The 18779-nt window shown below is 42.1% G+C and overlaps 1 protein-coding gene across 1 annotated transcript in view; it reads right to left on the bottom strand.

The window, feature by feature from the left end:
- The window catches only part of LOC117761221 (plexin-A1-like), a 192266-nt gene that overhangs the window by 48650 nt on the left and 124837 nt on the right, over positions 1-18779 (bottom strand). Inside the window, exon 11 of the mRNA XM_034584918.1 lies at positions 10659-10859. Within this exon, the coding sequence (XP_034440809.1) occupies positions 10659-10859 (201 nt within the window). The remainder of the gene's footprint in view (positions 1-10658; positions 10860-18779) is intronic.

The following is an 18779-nucleotide window of genomic DNA, read 5'->3' as shown; positions in this document are numbered from 1 at the left end:
CCCCCTCCCCCAAGAGACCACCCAAGTCAGCCTGGGAACAAGAGCACTTCTTCACCGGGCAGAGATGGAGAGATCACATGGGTGTGTTTGAGTGTGTATGAGCGTACAGGACAATGAGAAAGAAGAGGAGGAAATCAGATTCATGGGGACACTGCACTGCGAACAGTAAGAATACGAGAAGAGATAAAGCCGAGGCTGAAAGGTCAGAGGATGAAGTGGGACAAACCTGGTGAGGTAGAGAAGTAAAGAAAAAGACAGATCCACAAAAAGAGGGGTGTTATCGGACAGAGGTCAGCTTCATATGTGACACTTGATCCAGATGTTGCACGTAAAGCATTTTCAAACTTAGCAACTTTCCTCTTGTTCGCATCGATAAAGCTCCATTAAGCTCCATTTAACATTAACAGTGAATAAAGTGACTACTGGAGTCCACACAAGCTGTATGCTACCTGCCTGTTGAGGACTACAGAAGTACAGAGCATAAGTAAATCAATACTGGGCACTAATGATTACTTTCACTTCTGGTTCCTCTCGATTAATTGATCAATAATTTAAGTCTCAAATATAAGAAATTAAATTGGGTTTGATTCAACACTAGGTGACGTCTTGAAATAGTTTTGTCCGACCGTAAGATATTCCTCTATGATGGTTAACTCAATAAAGAAAAAACATTGAATATTTACACCTGAGCAGTTAGAACAAAACAAGTGAATTCTTTGCACTGTTTGTTCTTTGAATTGAACTGATTATTTACTGAATTATTTCAGCTACAAGATAAATGAATGGCAGGCGTGTCTTTGTTCACAGCACTCTAGTTTGTGTCATATATTAGGCCCTAATTTCTTTCCAAACATTTATTTGAATAGCAAAAAGTGTTCATATTTTGCAGTTTCCATTATAGGATAACAGTTTCTCTAAATATTCCACGGATATTAACAACATCAAACAACAGGATTTTATATATTGTATCTTTCTATTTCAGCATCACTAACGACATCATTTCTTGTGGCCCTGTTATCCTTTCAGGATTAGAGTAAAGGACACAGGCTCAGGTTTTTCTTCACTTCCATTCCTCTGCTTGTGTGTTGACTGGCCAATCAAAACACGGCCAGTTATCGTTGCAAAACACACTTCAGAGGGTCTGATTCTGCTGATAGAGAACTAGATGATTGACGTGTGTCGACCTCTTGACCCTGTTTTACACCCTGAAAACCTACATCACACAAACTCACACACAGGCACGCTGGAGGTGTGTCGGTGCTGACAGCTGTAAGAAGGACACTTCCTATTCTCTTTCCTTTTCTTTATACATGTTACAGGTTTGTGTCTGTTTGCATATTGATCCTCAAAGGGGGTCTGTGTTGAGAGGCACATACTCTGTTCCAGTATGTACCATCCCCGAACAAAAACATGAATATTTAGTTAGGAAGAAGTGTGTATGTGCATGTATGTGTGTAAAGTGGACAGCAGAGGGTGGGGGAGGCACGGGAAAAGGTTAGGTTACGATCCAAAGCTCATCTCATTGCACCAAAGGCTTATTAAACTTTTATACCTAACCAGCGTTTTTGCACATTGCACAGTTTAGGGAATACACACATGCACCATGTACATGGTTTATTCACTGCACAGCAGATTCCAATATGAAAATGCAAACATTAAGAAGGCTACTCTCAAAAGGTCAGAATTAGCAAGTGTGAGGGGTAATCGACTGTATCTGAGACGTAAATAGCCCAAAACAGACAGAAGGTGAGACAAATACTAAAGGTAATCTTACAAAGAAAGATATAGATGAAGAGTGTTAAATCTAAGGTATAGAGAGTTTAGAAAGTAGAGTGATAAACGTATCATAGTCAAGAACAGTGAAACAAAGAGACAGAGAAGTAGGGATCAAATGGAATACATAGAAAGCTGTTTAAAGAAATGTCCAGAGGGATTAAATAAACTATAAAAAAACACTATACGTTTTTACTACTATTCTTTGCACAGGTGAAATAAACTGAGAAATCATCCAGTTTACCCATAGGGCTTACGGATGCTGCAAGGAATAAATGTAAGTAGGAGTACTAGAAAGGTGCAGATGCAGGCACGACAGCATCACCAGCGACATGTCAATGTAGGAGCAGAGGTGAGGATGGACGGAGTCGGTACGAAGGCAGGCAGGTATGAAGTAACGACAGTTACTTCCTGTGAGGGTCACAGCCTGATAATTAGTCATTTTGAAGGTGTGCAAGAGCAAGAGAGCTAAAAATACCAAACTTGCCCAGGGCAAACCCTAACCTGGGCCAGAATTAGTTCCTGTCTTCCTCTTTCCTCTCTCTCTCCAGCTCTCTCAAGGTGATGACAACAGTTATCAGGAATTACGGCCTGACACGACACATCATTCAATTTAGATTATTCAACAGTTATTCTACTCTACTTTAACAGAAGTCACATTGAGAGAGGACACAGACTGAATGATGGTTCGGGTGAAATGTGGTTTTCTAGTCTATATAAAGTGCACCAAACTGTGTTTCAATGTATACAATTATACACAACAGCAAGCTTTTACACATAGACACACATCTTCCAGGCATGGCTTCCTAATCAAGGATCAAGCGGTAATCTTTCCTATAGCTTAGCGTGTTTGTGTGTATGTGTGGGTACTGTATGTGTGGGATTGGCGGCATGGAATCAGCCCCCGATCATAATAGGGGGCTGTTAGCCAGTGCTAATCGCTAATGCTAACAGGATTGGAGCCTGGTTGGACCCAGTTACCCAGCTTATCTCCTGCGCACAAACACACACAGAGACATACACACATGCACAAGCTTCGCACATGCACTTTCTCCATTGATGGAAATAAAAAGAAAGAGAGAGAGAGGAAAGAAAAGTGCTGGCTTGAGGGAAAAATAATGCTGCGATAGCCAATGTTTCTTATTTTCCAGCCTACGCATTAAGCTAGTGTAAGCTTACTAGACTTCTCCCCAGACAAAAGGCTGATTCTTGGTTGTTTGCAGAAATGTCCATATTTTCAATATCCTTCTTTCCCCCCCTCTGTCAACTCATGCTATTCTTCTGGTGGCCATTCTCCCCTGCTCTGCCACACAACCAGTTTCCTTTTTGCAAGCCTCTAACACCTACAAGACGATAGGCAGGACTCCATCTGTGATTTAACATACAAATTAAAAGTTTGTCACTGGGAAGAATTGTTTTTCTCCTCTGGGTGGGGTCTTGATTTCTTTGTCTCGTTTAGCCAATGAGAAATGTGCATGCTCAAGGTGTGACAGATCCCCTCATGCTGTGTGTCAGAGCCCTTCTACGCAAGATCGTCCCATCACTAATAATAGACATAGTCTCTGATTATTTTCAAAGAGCTTCTGTCAAATTCAAGTCATTAACAGAACAGATGCCAAATGCACTTCCACCTTTATTTTATTCTCTGATATTTTAATTTGCTATGTAGCGACTGTTACTGCAGATGTGTTCATGTTTTATTCTGTACAAGTCAGCCTTTGTTTGGAGAAATAAATGTTGTAAAAAAGCATTTCATTCATTCAATTACAACACCATATGTTAAGGACCTTATGGAGGAATATAAGTTGAGCTATAAGGAAATTCAAATTTTGGTTCAGTCACTGACAAAACCATCAGACGTTACATCAGCTGAAAAGGTGGCTGTTTATCATGCAAACAGACTGTGTTTGAGCTGTGTGGTCTGCATGTATTCAAAATAGGCTAAGGCTAAGAGGCATGGAGGTTGACAGGGGTCTTTTCCCTGGTTTCCTCTCCTCTCCTCTCCTCTCCCCCTGTCTCCTCTCCTCTCCTCTCCTCTCCTCTCCTCTCCTCTCCTATCCTATCCTCTCCCCCTGTCTCCTCTCCTCTCCTCTCCTCTCCTCTCCTCTCCTCTCGCTAATAGCCGGAGAATCTTGCTGTAACAATCACTTTTGCTGCTTCACTTGCCCATCAAACCATCATGGAGAAAAACGTGAGGTGGAGCACAGCTATGAGAGGAAAAAGATGTAGAGTAAAGGTTACAGATTGCAGTGATACAAGCAGAGAGAGAGACAGAAATGAGAAATGGATGATGAAAGTGAGGTGCGGGTTGGGGTGGAGAAGCTGGCATATGCTGATAGCTGAGCAGCAATTAATTCTTATTTATCCAGGACAGGAGCGTGGGAGCTCTGCTCGTCACCTGTCAGGGGGGGAGGAGAGCCAGTGAGTCAGTGAGGGGACGGAGATGAGGAAGAAGGTGGAGGCAGGAGAGGAGAAGGAGGGAGAAGCGGAGGCAGGTAGATGACTACGTCAAAGAGACGGGTCATATTGGAGGATGAAGGGATGTATGAAAAGAGAGGTGAGGGTAAAGAGAGCAACACACAACTAATTCACATGCAATGTTATAAATAAGTAAGCATATATGTACATAAAGCTACTTTCAGACATCACAGCACAGAACTCTGGAAAATCTCCTGAAATTATCCGGAGGGGTCATAGAACACAAATGTCCGAGACAGTTGCTGCAGACAAAACAAAAACACATGATCTCATCAATGTTCTCGGCAGTTCATGTCTGAAAAGAACTTTGTTTAACTGAGATGGAACTTCCTGACAAAGACATAAAGACACAACCCAACACAATGTAGGGCCCCAGATTAAAATCCAATCAGCACTGTCTGAGGAGTCACATGATAGGGAACAAAGTAAGGGAACAGTGGATGGTCTTAAATCTGCAGCAATTCACAGTAAGTTCCTGTAAATTTCCTAAACTCTTTCTCCCCACACACACACACACACACACACACACACACACACACACACACACACACACACACACACACACACACACACACACACACACACACACACACACACACACACACACACACACACACACACACACACACACACACACGGCAGGCCAATTAAAACAGTGTCAGTGTGTGCTGTGGCTGACTGCAGTGGCAGGTCCAGTGTTTATATCTCATTAAGCTGTGCCAGGCCATGCCAGACCAGGCTGTACCATGCTCTGCTGCGCCTACCCTGCAACAACCAGCACTAAGGCCCTCATTAGCCTTCTCTCCACCACCTTTAGCACTGTGCATGTGTAAATTCATGTGCTTGTTATAATGTATTTAAAACGTATGAATGAATGAATTTTTAGTTTTTGCATACAAATCTTATAAATTTCAAAAAGTTAGAGAGAAGGACTCAAGGTTTCATCTCTCTCTCTCACTCTCACACACACAAATACACACACACACCCAGTGGGGTTTGTGACACCATTAGACCAGTGAGGTTTCTGATGACCACCCTCCCTGCAGACATGTTTGGCCTCTTCTCGAGACCTCTATTTGCTCTGTATATCTATCTATCCATCTTTCTTTCTGCCATCCTCCCGTCATTTCTCCTCATTTTGGAAGGGAGCAGATTATTTGTCCTCTCTCCGCTCCAAATTCTCTGTAAGGTCTCGGTGCCCTCTTCCTCCTTCCCATCTCCTCCTCCTCATTCATCTTTTTGCTCTCCCTTTCTTTTTATCTGGTTTCTCTGCCTCCAAACGTCTTCGCCTTTCTTCCCTCTCTCCTGCTTATTTATTTCCCCAGAAAACAATCTTCTCCAAATCTGTACAACTGCTTTGCCTACCTTCTTCTCCTGCTGTCTTCCTGTACACATGTGTTGGTGTGTGTGTGTGTGTGTGTGTGTGTGTGTGTGTGTGTGTGTGTGTGTGTGTGTGTGTGTGTGTGTGTGTTCATAAACACAGGGCATACGTCTCTGCTGGTCGACTGCAATTCATCATCATTTTATCTGCCTTAATTGGATGCCATCAGGACCCCTGATACTTCCCATCTCTTCTTTAACAAACAGCTGCTCTCAACACACACAAAAGTAACACAAAGACACACACCCTATCCCAAACTAAATTTTCTCCTCCTGCCCCTTCGTCTGCTTTTTTTCCCTCACTGGTGAAGGAGTGAGAGAAAGGGTGATGGAGTGGCCGAGTGGTTTATCAGACAGAAGGTAATGGTGTAAGGCCTGCGCTGATATTATCTGTCCTCTCGTTCCTGCCCTCCAGGGAGAAACAAGAAAAAGGGATAAGGAGGGAAAGAGGAGGGCAAAAATGGAGACACTAAAGCACCAATGGACACAAGGCTGAAAAACAGAGGGAGATAAAGGCACAGAGAAAGGCAAAGTTTCGAACGGTTCAATTATGTTTTCTCAACCTCGGCCCTCAGACGACACCCAGCTGCGCTCCATCAGCCTGCTTGACCCCAGAGTGTGGTCATTTGTGTGTGCGAGTATTGTGTGTACATGTGTTTATTCGCTCCCATGACCCCTCTGGAGCTCTGAGCACAACTTCCCAGCCCACAGCTCAGCATCCTACTAGCCATTTCACCCTCACCTCAGCCTCCGCACACGGCAGGAAGCAGAAAAGCGGAAGGCACCGATGCCGACACCAGCTTGTTCTTTTGGTTGCTGCTGACCAGAGTTAACTGCTACCATAAGGCCTGGCGGATGGCTCGCTATGTGTCAGTGGTAATGTGGGCTTGTTTGGCACTAAGAAATACGGAGAAGACTCTCTTTTTAAAAATAAAATCGATCAGAGTTTTCCTCTAATTACTTTGCTATAGGACTTTGGACAATCTGCCGTCTCGTCAACTTTCACAGGTTCCAAAAATGTTGGATTACATTTGGCTGAGTACCCGACATCAAAAGTGAGAAATGGAAAATATGTGATGACTAATTCCTGTCGCACAGCAACATTTAGAGCTCAGAGCGAGTTTCAAAAGACCAAAGTCTTAAAGACTAAAAGTAGGATAATTCACAGTCTCATACATGAGATGGCCTACTTGTTTCATGCCTCTAACTTCAAATGAAGCCTTTGTGTTAATACAGCATTTCTTCTCATATTGTGAGACACAATGGCTCTTTCCCCTTTGGGATCAGTTGGTATGTGCAGAAACCTTATACAGAAACACCATCGCACCAATATTTTTCGCCCTGAAGCAGATATGGATAGTCAATACCAAACAAGGTTAGCATGGAGCTGCTGTTACACTATCATATATCATGTGTGTCACATATACACTTGGTTATTGACAGCCTCCTGTTAGGGGATACTATATAAGAGTATTGAGTTATTACAGTCACTGTAAAGGAAGTTAAGTATGGGAAACTGGAGTTTAAACATGATCCGACGGTGGATATTCGGAATATCCTGTGGTTGGGTATGTATGGTGTGATGACATTGTGTGAAAGAAAGGAAAATGAGCTTTGGCCTCAGGAGGGAATTTTGAGCTGTTCTCTTTAATATCCCTATCACCTTTCTCTATTCATCTCACCTGAAATCATCATCCACACACACCAATTTCTCCAGTCTATCTTGCCTGCTCTCATCTCCATTTCTGCTGTTTTCCACGGCTGTCTCCTATTACCACCTCTACTCCTTCCCTTTTTCCAATCCCTCTGTATTCACCTTCTTGGTGCTTTGCTCTGTCTTTGCCACCTCAAGGTATTTTGTCCTCTCTCTTCATTAACACTCTTGTCTCTGCCCTTGTCCTCGCCTTTCCTACGAGTATGTGTGTGTCAGTTGGTCAGTCTAACTGACATACATGTGTATATCAAACAATAGGCTAAACTGTGGATTAGCACCACTGTGTTTATCCCATTGATTAGCAATCAAACCACCCACCCTCAACAGTCTTCATGCAGTAGTATAATGGAAATTTCACACCCAAACATATAGGACAAAAACACACATACACAACTATCCTGGGATTCATAGCCTAAGGCATGCTGAAAGATGCACATGTGCACACAGGCAGGCGCAGATACTGATTAACCCCTATCCTGATAGCTGTGTGCCTACAAACTGAGGCAGCATAACAGATGAAGTCTATTTCTACTGCAGAATCATACATGATTCATTGAGTTGGTGCTGAAGACTGTAGCGAACAAACATGCAAGCATGCACATGAACGGTAGAGATATGAAGGTCTATAAAAGGATAAACTAATATTTAAGAGCCTCATTCTAATGAAATGCTGCTCCGGAGCTATAAGACACTCATTGTAATAATTTATAAAACATCATTATATTCATACCCTTGAATGAATTATGCTTTAATCACAAGTTTTAATCCACTGAATCTAACTACAGCCTCATGAAGACTCAATGCATGCACACCATCGATATATCTGACTGTGAACTCGAGCTGGCACAGCTAATTGCTAACAAGGGCTAAATACTGACAGCCCAAGGCTAATTGCTGCTAGCATGTCTACTTTGTGGACATCAAACGGAGAAATTCTACTTTGGACTCGGGCTGGGCTTTGCTGCTTATTAGCATTGGCCTTGCAGCAACAATAAACAGTCAATAAACAGACATCTCTGTGGAGAGACAATCCTATCGCTGGCTAATTAGCGTGCTCTTCACAAACAACTGGTCAGCGCGTGCCAGCACCTGGAGACTGCCCGTCAATACACAGGACCAAAAATGGCACTGACTGTCATACTGCAGTATACCCACCAAGCAATGCACCCACGCAGAGACAACTGCAGGTGTGTGCTTTACATGTATCTGCTAACTATATGACTAAATAAGCATGTGACTCATTTCATCTCAGTGTTGTTGCATTGCAAGATAGTAATAGACGGGGACAGCAGCATGCAGCAGAAGTGAGCATATGAGAGACGAGGAAGAGGCAGCGAGGAAAAGTAGGGATTGCGGGAAGAAGAAAGTATGACAGACAGATAGAGAGAGAGGCAGAGAGAAAGATGAGCTGTATGGGCAGAGAGAGGAAGAGAGAGGGAGAGGTATAGAGTCCAGGTGTAAACATGATCAATCCGCTCTCAACTAGGTGCAGAGACAGACTTCCTCTTCACATTTTCAGCCTCAGTGAAGCGCGACGCTAGCTACCTCTTATCTGTCACACTAGTTTAAAGCCTTACACACACGCGAACACACACACACACACGCAAAAACATCTCTGCCTACCTGTAAATCCTATTCCTATTAGACAAATTGTATGAGAAAAAAAAGAACATTTTAATCTGGAACACACACCTCATCCCTACCAGCCAAAGCCACAAATGCATTATAAAAACCATAGAGGTGAGCAACTGACCACAGCAGCTTCATATTCGAAAAATAATGCATTACGCAAAACATAAAAATCCATAATGATTTAGGGCCATACAACATTACAGGAAATCTTCCTGTGCAGTGTGGCCTGAATTATACGTGTGTCTTAATTCAAATGTGAATTATTGCGTCAATATCTATTTGCTAACTATCAGTTCAATCTGAGAGATCGCTATTGGGTCATTTATCTAGATTGTGACGCCAGGGTCCAAATAGCACATTGGTGATCTATCAGGAAAATGACCATGTTAGTGTCTAAAGTGCTCATTAGTTGTAGGGGGGCCATCATTTAAACACTGACCGAGTCAATGTCCGTACTGGGACCCTGATTTAGTTACCTATAGCATTTATTGGTTCAAGATTAATAGGCTAAATGGCTATGCTTTAAGGCCATGTCTACACTACTGCATGTATTTTTTTGAACAGATATTTTTCGCTAAAGAAATCTCCGTCCACACTATTTTACAAAATATCTGCGTCCTACTAACTACTACTAAAACTCAAACAAGCATGCCAGGCCAGTTGGTGGCGATAGAGTCTACAGCCATGTTCTGTCAACTACATGAGAAAAAACTCTGCTAGCCTGGGAATGCCGGTAATGTAGCAGTGCTACCAAACGTAGAGAAACCGATACATAGTAATTACTGATGTTGTTTCTTACGCATGCTCATGACACATAGCAGCAGAGGACCGAGAGCAAAAGAAGGCTGTGACATGGTTGTTTTCCAAATGTTCTGTTTTACATGTACACATGGATACACGGTCATTGGAATTTTGAAAATCTGCATTTTGGAAGGCGTTGGTAAAAAACCTCTGTTTTAGTGACTTAAAACTGATCCTTCCCATCCCGGCCACCACCTATTCCAGAGACTCCCATCTGGAAAAAGGTTCCGGGCCATCAAGACCAAAACCTCGCGCCACCTGAACAGTTTTTTCCCCATGGCAGTGGGGCTCACAAACAAGCCCCCTGCATCACACTGACTCTGCCCCCCCCCCGCACATAACTTATAACTTATATATTGTTGGCACTATCCGGAACCAATCACTGCACCTTAGCACCGCACGTGCCTATTGTTTTTTCTGTATATATCGTTGTTTTATGTCCGATTTGTTGTTATGTCCAAAGGCACCAACCACACCAAGGCAATTTCCTGTATGTGTAAATATACTTGGCAATAAAAAGAATTCTGATTCTGAACAGTTTACTTGTGGACGAGTGAGGCCCAAATGCAGAGGAAAACGTTCATATTGCAAAATATCTGCATTAGTGTGGAAGAGGTCTAAGCTCAACAAAAATTCAACATTCATTTTGTGTTATAGTCTACACAATAGTTGGGGTTCCGGTCTATTTCATAATGATGTTTTACAGCAACTGTAAACCTCTGTCAACAACAACAAAATACCCCCCATCAACTCTTTTTCCTTGATAATGGCACTAGAGCACATCACCATCAACTGCTGTGTTCTCTCCCATCAACAGTGCCCCTCCTCTCGCACAATCTGATCAGCCAAAAATTGTAATCTTTTATCATGTCTTACTCACCGCTGTTTTCTGACACTGGATGGACGAGCTGTTGAAGCGCAGAGCGGGGACACTGTGAGTCTCCCCCTGAATGTGGAAGACGCACTCATAGTTCCTCTGTCCCGACTGGGGCTGCGGCAGGTTCTTGGCCGCTAAGGTTATGGGCTTGGTCACCCCGACGGGGATGTAGATCTGGGTTGAGGGAAGGATCTGAGGGCAGTCCTGCAGAATCAGAAAAAAAAGACATGTTTTACCCCAAAGGAAACGGTTATGGATGAAAGATTTTGTTTCATACAGTCAGAAGAGCAAGAAAACAAGGCAGAAGTGGCAGTAAGATAAGAGACGGGGTGATGAAATAAATCACTTGTTTGTTGATGCAAGTATAAAAAAATGGTAGCAAGGCGTGGGTTACATATTTTACTTTGTGTCAGATTTTCTAAGACACACTCGGCCTGAAGAGCTGTGATGCACAGTTCACATGTGTTACAGGCTTGCGCAACACTCCCACTGGCCTTGCACGAGATGCAAAAGCTGCACGACACTTGAGCAAGAGCTTTACTTACAAAGTTCGATTATCTATCCAATGAAACTATTTGGAACACAACAGTGCTGTTTTATTATGGCGAGAAGATGGACTCAAGTGTATTATGTCCATGTGTAGAGTAGAGTAATGAGCTTGTGAACTTTGGAGTTGCTCATGTGTGTGCATGCATCTGCGTGCACATCAGTCACTGATATTGGCCAGAGCTGACAGAGCCTTGTTTAGATAATCTGGAAACAGCCCATTCACTGGCTCACACCACTGGAGTACAGCACCCTGGAGGGCGTGTGTCTCCGTGCATAGATGTGTAAGTCAAATACATTTAATTTTGTGCAGTTGGAGTAATGTGCGAATATGATCATGTTACTGAACTACAATAAGAAAGGACAGTCCACTCAGAGTGGAGCGCTGTCTAGATATGCATGTGTGCATGTGTTAGAAGGAATAAAGTCATTACAGCGTTTATGCCATGATTTGACAGCAATGCAGATCACATCAACACAGAGGATGGAAAAGAAAGAGCCGGGGCGAGGGCTGTGCGGGTGACACATCTTATACAACACGAGTTAAAGCTTGGGTGGAACGAACCCACCCTCTACTGTACGGTTTGTGCCAAAAGTATAACAAAACACATCACTGCTGACAAATAACACATTTTACAACCTGGAGACACAGTGAAGTGACTCACACATTATAAGACACATGTGGCCGGCAGAGAGCCAAGTGAACTTTGGCAAATGTGGCCTCAAAACTATGTGCTTAAGATTCAGATAAATATTTATAAAAAGGGTCAGATATATCTCTAAAAACAATTTCTAAATCTCTAAATCCCAACAAAACCTTCCCTCACCCTTCCTCTTGTCCACTCAACTCAATGTACCAAGAACGTAGACAAACCTGAAGTTGACAGTTTTGTCTTACCCAGTCAAAATAGCAGGTTAAGACGACATATTCATGTGGACTTGTCAAAAGCGTTTAGTCGAAGAAAACATCAACCAGAGACTCTGCTTAACTTCTCATTTTAGCTTTTCTTTTAAGCAGATAGCTGCCTCCCTGTCAGTGCATTTTTCTTTCCCCTCCTTGACTCTGAGCTGTTGTATATTAGAAGCTACAGCACGTCCCCGGGGCCCGAACACAATGCCGGAGTTTGTTCATTACCCTGCTTAGTCCTGGCCTTGTGTGTCTGATCACACACAAACACATGCACAACACCTAATGAGAGAGGGGAATACTATAGGAGAAAGGAGCCGGATTCAGAAAGTCTGGTGTATAATCAACTCGGAGGGAGGTGGGTGATGGGAGAAATGGAGGGGAGGCAAAAGGGATGGCTCTAAAGGAAGGAAGTATGTGATAATGAAGGAAGAGGTTGGTTAGACAGAAAATGAGGAAATAAGGGATGTGAAGAGATAAAGGAGCAGAAGAGGAGGGAGGTTTAATGGGGAACAGCAAAGTGAAACTGGAAAGTCAGACAGAAAGAAAAGAAATTCAAGTACTCAAAAAAGGAAAGAAATAAGACAAGAAACAAAAGAAAGACGTGTAGACTGAAAAAGTGAGGAGGCAGAGGAATGTGTGGTTCCCAATAAACTTTTTCTAACACCATCCATTCTCTCTCTCCTTCATTCCATCCATCCATCCATCCATCCCCACCCCCCACGTACTAAAGCCCCTCGACAACATCCTACATAAATAACTGCCTGGAGACTCAGACAAGGCATGGAAATTGATGGAAGGGGCCAAAGATGGATAGAAAGTGACAGAAAGAGAAGAAAGTAGAGACTGATTACCACTTGTGACACATCTCTGTAAAAAAGGATGCTCATGTCAAAAGCTGTGTGCTTGCATCGTCTGAGGTGCATCATGAGCAAGTCCTGCAGCTAAAGCTACCTTACAGAAGCCAGTGTGTCAGAAGCTAGAACAGCCTGTAGCACAAACTGCAGCTAACCAATGTTTTATTCATCCAAGTATCGATTTTGTGTCAGCTCAGCTGTGTACTTATCATTTTTTCTGGCAGGCATCTTTCCTAATAGTATCCCAATCCTTCATTCAGCCCGATGTATTGTCATCAAAAGGTAGAACTATACACATTTGAAACAATAAAGTTGTGTCATGAGCAATGCATAGACCTAACCCTGATTTTTGAGAGTAAAGTTTAAAGTCTTAATAGCTGCCAAAGAAAGAGAAAAACTTTTTGGGGAGAATGTAGGAGAATGTGTTGCAGAAGTTCAGTTTCATGCTGTGATATGAAATTAATAAAAACTTCAGCAATTTACATCAAAGGATTTAAGGGTCTGACTATAATGGCAACGCAAGGGAAGTGAACCTGGGACACCTCATGGATGATATGCTGCAATTTTGGGGAACGAGATTGAGGCATGAGGGAGGAGAAAAAGAGGATGTAGAGGAAAAGGTAAAGGAACAAAGAGAAAAGTGCTGTGCAGTGAGAAAGTATTTAATCAGTATTTGTGACAGGTGCCAAAACAGTTCAAAGGTGGCATTAGGGCTACGAAGTGCAGAGTACATTGAAACAATATTTCACAAAGGGGATTCGTTTGAAGCTGGAGGTCTTTTTTTCTTCTCACCCCCCCCCTTTTTCCGGACTTCTCGGCTTTCGTTTCATCTATGAAGACGGATACTGTGGTTTCCTTGGCCAGATGTGACACACTGGTGTCCGGTTCATTTCAGGAGGACAAACAGAGGAAGAGAAAGGATGTGCTGTATTTTATGCATGTAAATGTCCTGTGTGTGCCAGTGGTCAGTAAAACTGTGTATACTTCTGTGGGATAGGGCGTGTGCTCTAAAGGCCTCAGGGATGGTATCAGGTATTAGGTGAACTGATTCAGTTTAACATTCATTCAACATACAACTGACTTGCTTGTGTCTACACAAATGCACCAGGACCTGTTTCTGCAGCTTACTTATAAGGTTGGCATTGTAACGTTGACTTTGTCTAGCAGTACTGTGACTAGTAAGAGCCATTTATAGTAAAGTTACATGTGTGTGAAGTGGGAATGATGCTTGAAGGAACCATCCACAGATGGTTGTCTGTACCAAAAAACATCATACAAACATCTGCTCAATTTTGAGATTTCGATCACTGTCTTTACAATCTGATATCTTCATAATCATTTTAATACCAACAGATGTAGACACTGAAGCATAAAACTGCTTTGCCAAATAAAAAAATCACATCTTTTTCTGAAGGGTGAACAAATCCCACCACCAGCTATGAATGGATTGGGCTCTATGTGTGTGTATTCATACCAGTGTTTGTGACTATCTTACAAATGTTGTGTTTGTGATGGTGAAGATCCAAGTTGCCAACCTCGGTTCAAAGCCAAGTAGCCAGAGGGCCATACAAAGGACGCTGTTAGCATTGCTGCCTCAGGCTAGAGCCACAGCTCCTTTTTGTTAGCAGTAAGGGAATATATAATTATGTAGATTATTAACGTGTATTGTAAATATTACTTCAATTAAAAGTGTAGAACAAGAGGAAATTGGATTATATATATTTTATGAACGTTTTTATTTATTCAAAAACCCCCTCTATATTTGCTAGAGATGAAAATAAGTTAACACCATCAATAACTAACCATAATATTCTTACAATTGTACAATGCTTGACCTATTTGATACTTATTCTGTTATTTCCAACACCCAGATCCCGGTTTTGATTGAATGTCGCTATGAGCTTACTCAAAGGAGACCAGCTGTCATTCTAGGTCAAGCCTGTTCTAAAATATTCCTGCCTTCATTTTCCATGCGCTCTGATGTGTACCAAACCACCACTTTTACCAAGTGACTTTTTTTAATAATAATAAATAAATAAATAAATACAACCAGTGTTTGGCGGAAGGATGAGAAAATCTGTACTCACAGGTAAGCAAAACACCTCTTTAACATCCACCAAAAGCAGATAATGAGACTTTCGGCAGGCAAGCGTTTGTGAATGTGTGTGTGTGTGTGTACATGCAGACATGAAGAAGGTGAGAGATTAAAATCATGACATAGATGAGGGGCGGTAGAGAGGGGAGGGGTAGGAGGATGAAGACGAAAGCAAGAGAGGGATGCTAGATAAATAAATAAATGTATTAAAAAGCCAAAAGGGTTCTGAAGGCTTTGGCGTAGCCTGACAAGATATAAATTAATAAAACTCCAAAAACACTGCGCATATGTAATGAGGCGGGTGTCTGGTCTTTTTTTTTTTAATCCCCCCCTCAACCCCCCTTAAGTCCATCCATAATTAATTAGCTGCCTCTGTGATGTGGAGACTATAGATCAGGGAGGAGAAAAAATAACATGCTAAATAATGAAGTAAAGCGATACGGAGAGCCTGAGGGAGAGATGAGATGGCATGGATGTCCACAGAGGAGTGAAGGGGCACACTGGTAAAAATAAGAGGGACTGTGTGTGTGTGTGTGTGTGTGTGTGTGTGTGTTTTTGTGTGTTTGTGTGTGTGTGTGTGTGTGTGTGTGTGTGTGTGTGTGTGTGTGTGTGTGTGTGTGTGTGTCACTGGGGCCTGACAAAGAGGGTATATGAAGAGTGTTGAATGCTTCCACATTGCCTGTCGACATGCCCCCCCCCAGGCTTTGTGATCTCAAATAGGAAACCACAGAAACTTCAGCAACCTTGAACTTAGGGGTCCCATCTATACCTTGTTACAATCCACTATACAATAATGTCATATAATAATATGCAGTATGGCAGAGTGGGTCCTTCCATCCAAGGTAACATATATGATCATGTGATACTCTAGTGGGAAACGCCAGTGGGGAATGGAACATGTTACCTTTGACAATCTTTCTAATCTAATTAACTAATGAATAATGCTGAGCAATAACACAATCATAGAGTAATACAAAATATAATCAATTCAATTGTTTTTGCAGCAGAATTGGAGCTTAGTCTTTAAGCATTGGGCAAGTGACACCAAAAAAAGCACATACAAATATACAAAAGAACAATTGTGTGTCCATAGTAAAAGGAAGTACAAATACATACAAACTGCAGAGAAAGGAGGGCAGTAAAACTAAAGCTTAAATGTATGTTATGATGCTCATCTGGTAATTATGTGGAAAAGTCTACTAAGTATGATGGCATTGTTCACTAAACAATAGTATTACAGGGATTTGCCCTTTCTGTGATTATTTATGGGTTGCCACAACATTCAAACCTATATACGAATTTTGTTTTACACTTACAGATCATAGATTACGAGGTGAATTGCAGCCTATATTTGCTGTTTGTTTCAGTTGTGTTCAATTGTTAAACTTGTGTTAAATACAAAATTTGCATACATAATAATAAATGAGTTGATGTGCAAACTTTTATTGACGTGTTATACTGTGTCATGACCTGTAATACATCATATGGTCAAAGCTAGCTTCTGCGTACCAGCTGTCCAGCAGCCATGTGCATTTTTGTGTGTGCTTCTTTGGAACTTGAATCGGCATTAAGGATATAAAATAATAATGTGTAACAATTAGTGTACAACTATTATTAAAGATAAATACTATTATTAAAGGTGAATACTGTGTTTACATGAGCTGCAGGGAGTGGCCCATACATGGAGGCATGGATGTGCATGTGAGAGAAAGTGTTCGTGTGTGTGCTTGTGTGCTTGTGTGTGTGCAAAGCTGAGATAGGCTCATTAGCAAGCAGAAACCAGAAAGATGGTCTGTGACCAACCAGACACTTACTGTGGGGGAGGGAGGATGGAGGGAGAATGGAGGGAGGACAGAGAGAGAGGCAGAAAGAGGGAGAAAGACCGGGAGTGGGGGTAGGGGAGAGAGTGGAACAACTTAATAAGGCAGCAACATGTAGAACAGTGCAGGAGCGAGAGAAGCGGAGGAAGAAAAGGGACTTTGAACCTTGAAAGGGACTGTGAGATTGTCCGCCCACGCCCTTCGCTTCCTCGCAGAGTATTGATGCAGGGAGGAAGAGATGGGGAGAGAGAGAGAGAGATAAGGAGTGTATGGGAAACATTGGTGAGTGCAGAGGAATGCAGGAGCAGAGAAATGAGAGCGAGGTGCAAGGGAACATGTGACATGAATGTTATTCAGCGTGGATAATCAAAGTCTCAGAGCAGGAGTTTGACTGAATCTACCTTCATATACAGTCGGCTTCAAAAGTCTTGAGATCACGTTGTGGTTACAGACTCAGCTGTATGTTCGTCTTCTATGTCTACACATACCGTTTCACGCTGTGTTTTCATGCACCACCTAGGCACATATAGTACATGCTGATTGCATCTCCTCATGCCTTATCCTTGACTTACATGCAAACGTGTCAAACCTACATAGTTTATCCCTTCGACACAGATGGTACAGTGTGTTCTAAAACAATAAAACACAGGAATGTGTGAATTTTTTTTCAGACAGGGTCTTTTTATATCCTTATGGATTTTCATAGAGAAAAGGGGAGGGGGATGCCTGGCACCCCGTTATCATTCTAACCCAGATATGTCAGCTGCGATCAAACCTTGTGCTTTCAGCTTTTCAAAGACAAACCTTGATTGCGGAGGTAGATACACTCTCCTATCTGCTGCCTATGGCTCTTCTCTGCAGACAGCGCCATGTTTTAGCAGCAAGAAAATAGTAATTTCTGTTGCTAAAAAGACTTTGAGATACAGACCAAAAGGATGGAAAACATTTAGCATGTACTTTTGCATGCAAAATTAAGTCTCAGGATTCCCATCAAAAAAATTTAAGATATTTGTCTCCCAGTGCAGTGAAAAAAAAGAACCCAAACCAAACAAATGGGCCCAGCAACAGAAAACAAACAGAAAAGAAGAAAAGTATCACTTTCTTCAGTCTGCAAATGATGATCTGCACTACAATCAACTGCGCTGGGAACATCAGGTATCATTCACACTACAACATCTGAAAACATTTATTCTTTTCAAGATTTTTCTTCAAACATACATAAGTCACCAGCAGAATATTAAATGTCAAACTTTACTTAAAGTACAGGTTGTATGTTGTAATATCACTAAATGAAACCAGCAGTACTGTCAGGCATATTTTTAAATGAAACAACACAACTCATATATCGCAATAGTTATACTATTCATGGCATTTATCTATCGTTATCCTCGACACAAGTTGAAGTAACAACGGCGTCTAACAGCCACTAGGGAGGCAAATAGTCTCAGTGCAAGAAAATTAAGAGTTTACTTGTTTTGTGAGGTGCTTTGCATTTTAAAATTATGTTAAGCTCTTACATGGGGAGAAAAATAAAACCTATGTCACAGTCTTTAAGGCATTAAATCCAAACTGTATTAATTACACAGCACTTTACTGCCACTGCAGTCCATCTCCATGTCTCTGAAGATTTGTATGTTGTGGATGGCGGAACATCCTGGCTTTTTGCTATTGTGTAAGTAAAATGGAGGTTGGATACAAAAAATCTGTGTCGATCACTTTACTAAAACAACATGGCAAAAAGCACGACATGACAGACAGTCGGCTGGTCTGGTGAGACAGGACAACACAGCATGCTACAGGTTCTCCATCCCAGCAGGAGGTCGCCTTCTCAGTTGCTCTCTCTTTCTCTCTCTCTCCTTATCTGCTCACCCTGGACTTGAGTTTTTCCCTTAACCTCGC

The sequence above is a fragment of the Hippoglossus hippoglossus genome, chromosome 5, assembly GCF_009819705.1.
Source record: "Hippoglossus hippoglossus isolate fHipHip1 chromosome 5, fHipHip1.pri, whole genome shotgun sequence".
Classification (NCBI taxonomy): Eukaryota; Metazoa; Chordata; class Actinopteri; order Pleuronectiformes; family Pleuronectidae; genus Hippoglossus; species Hippoglossus hippoglossus.
This window is presented reverse-complemented; position numbering and strand designations above follow the sequence as displayed.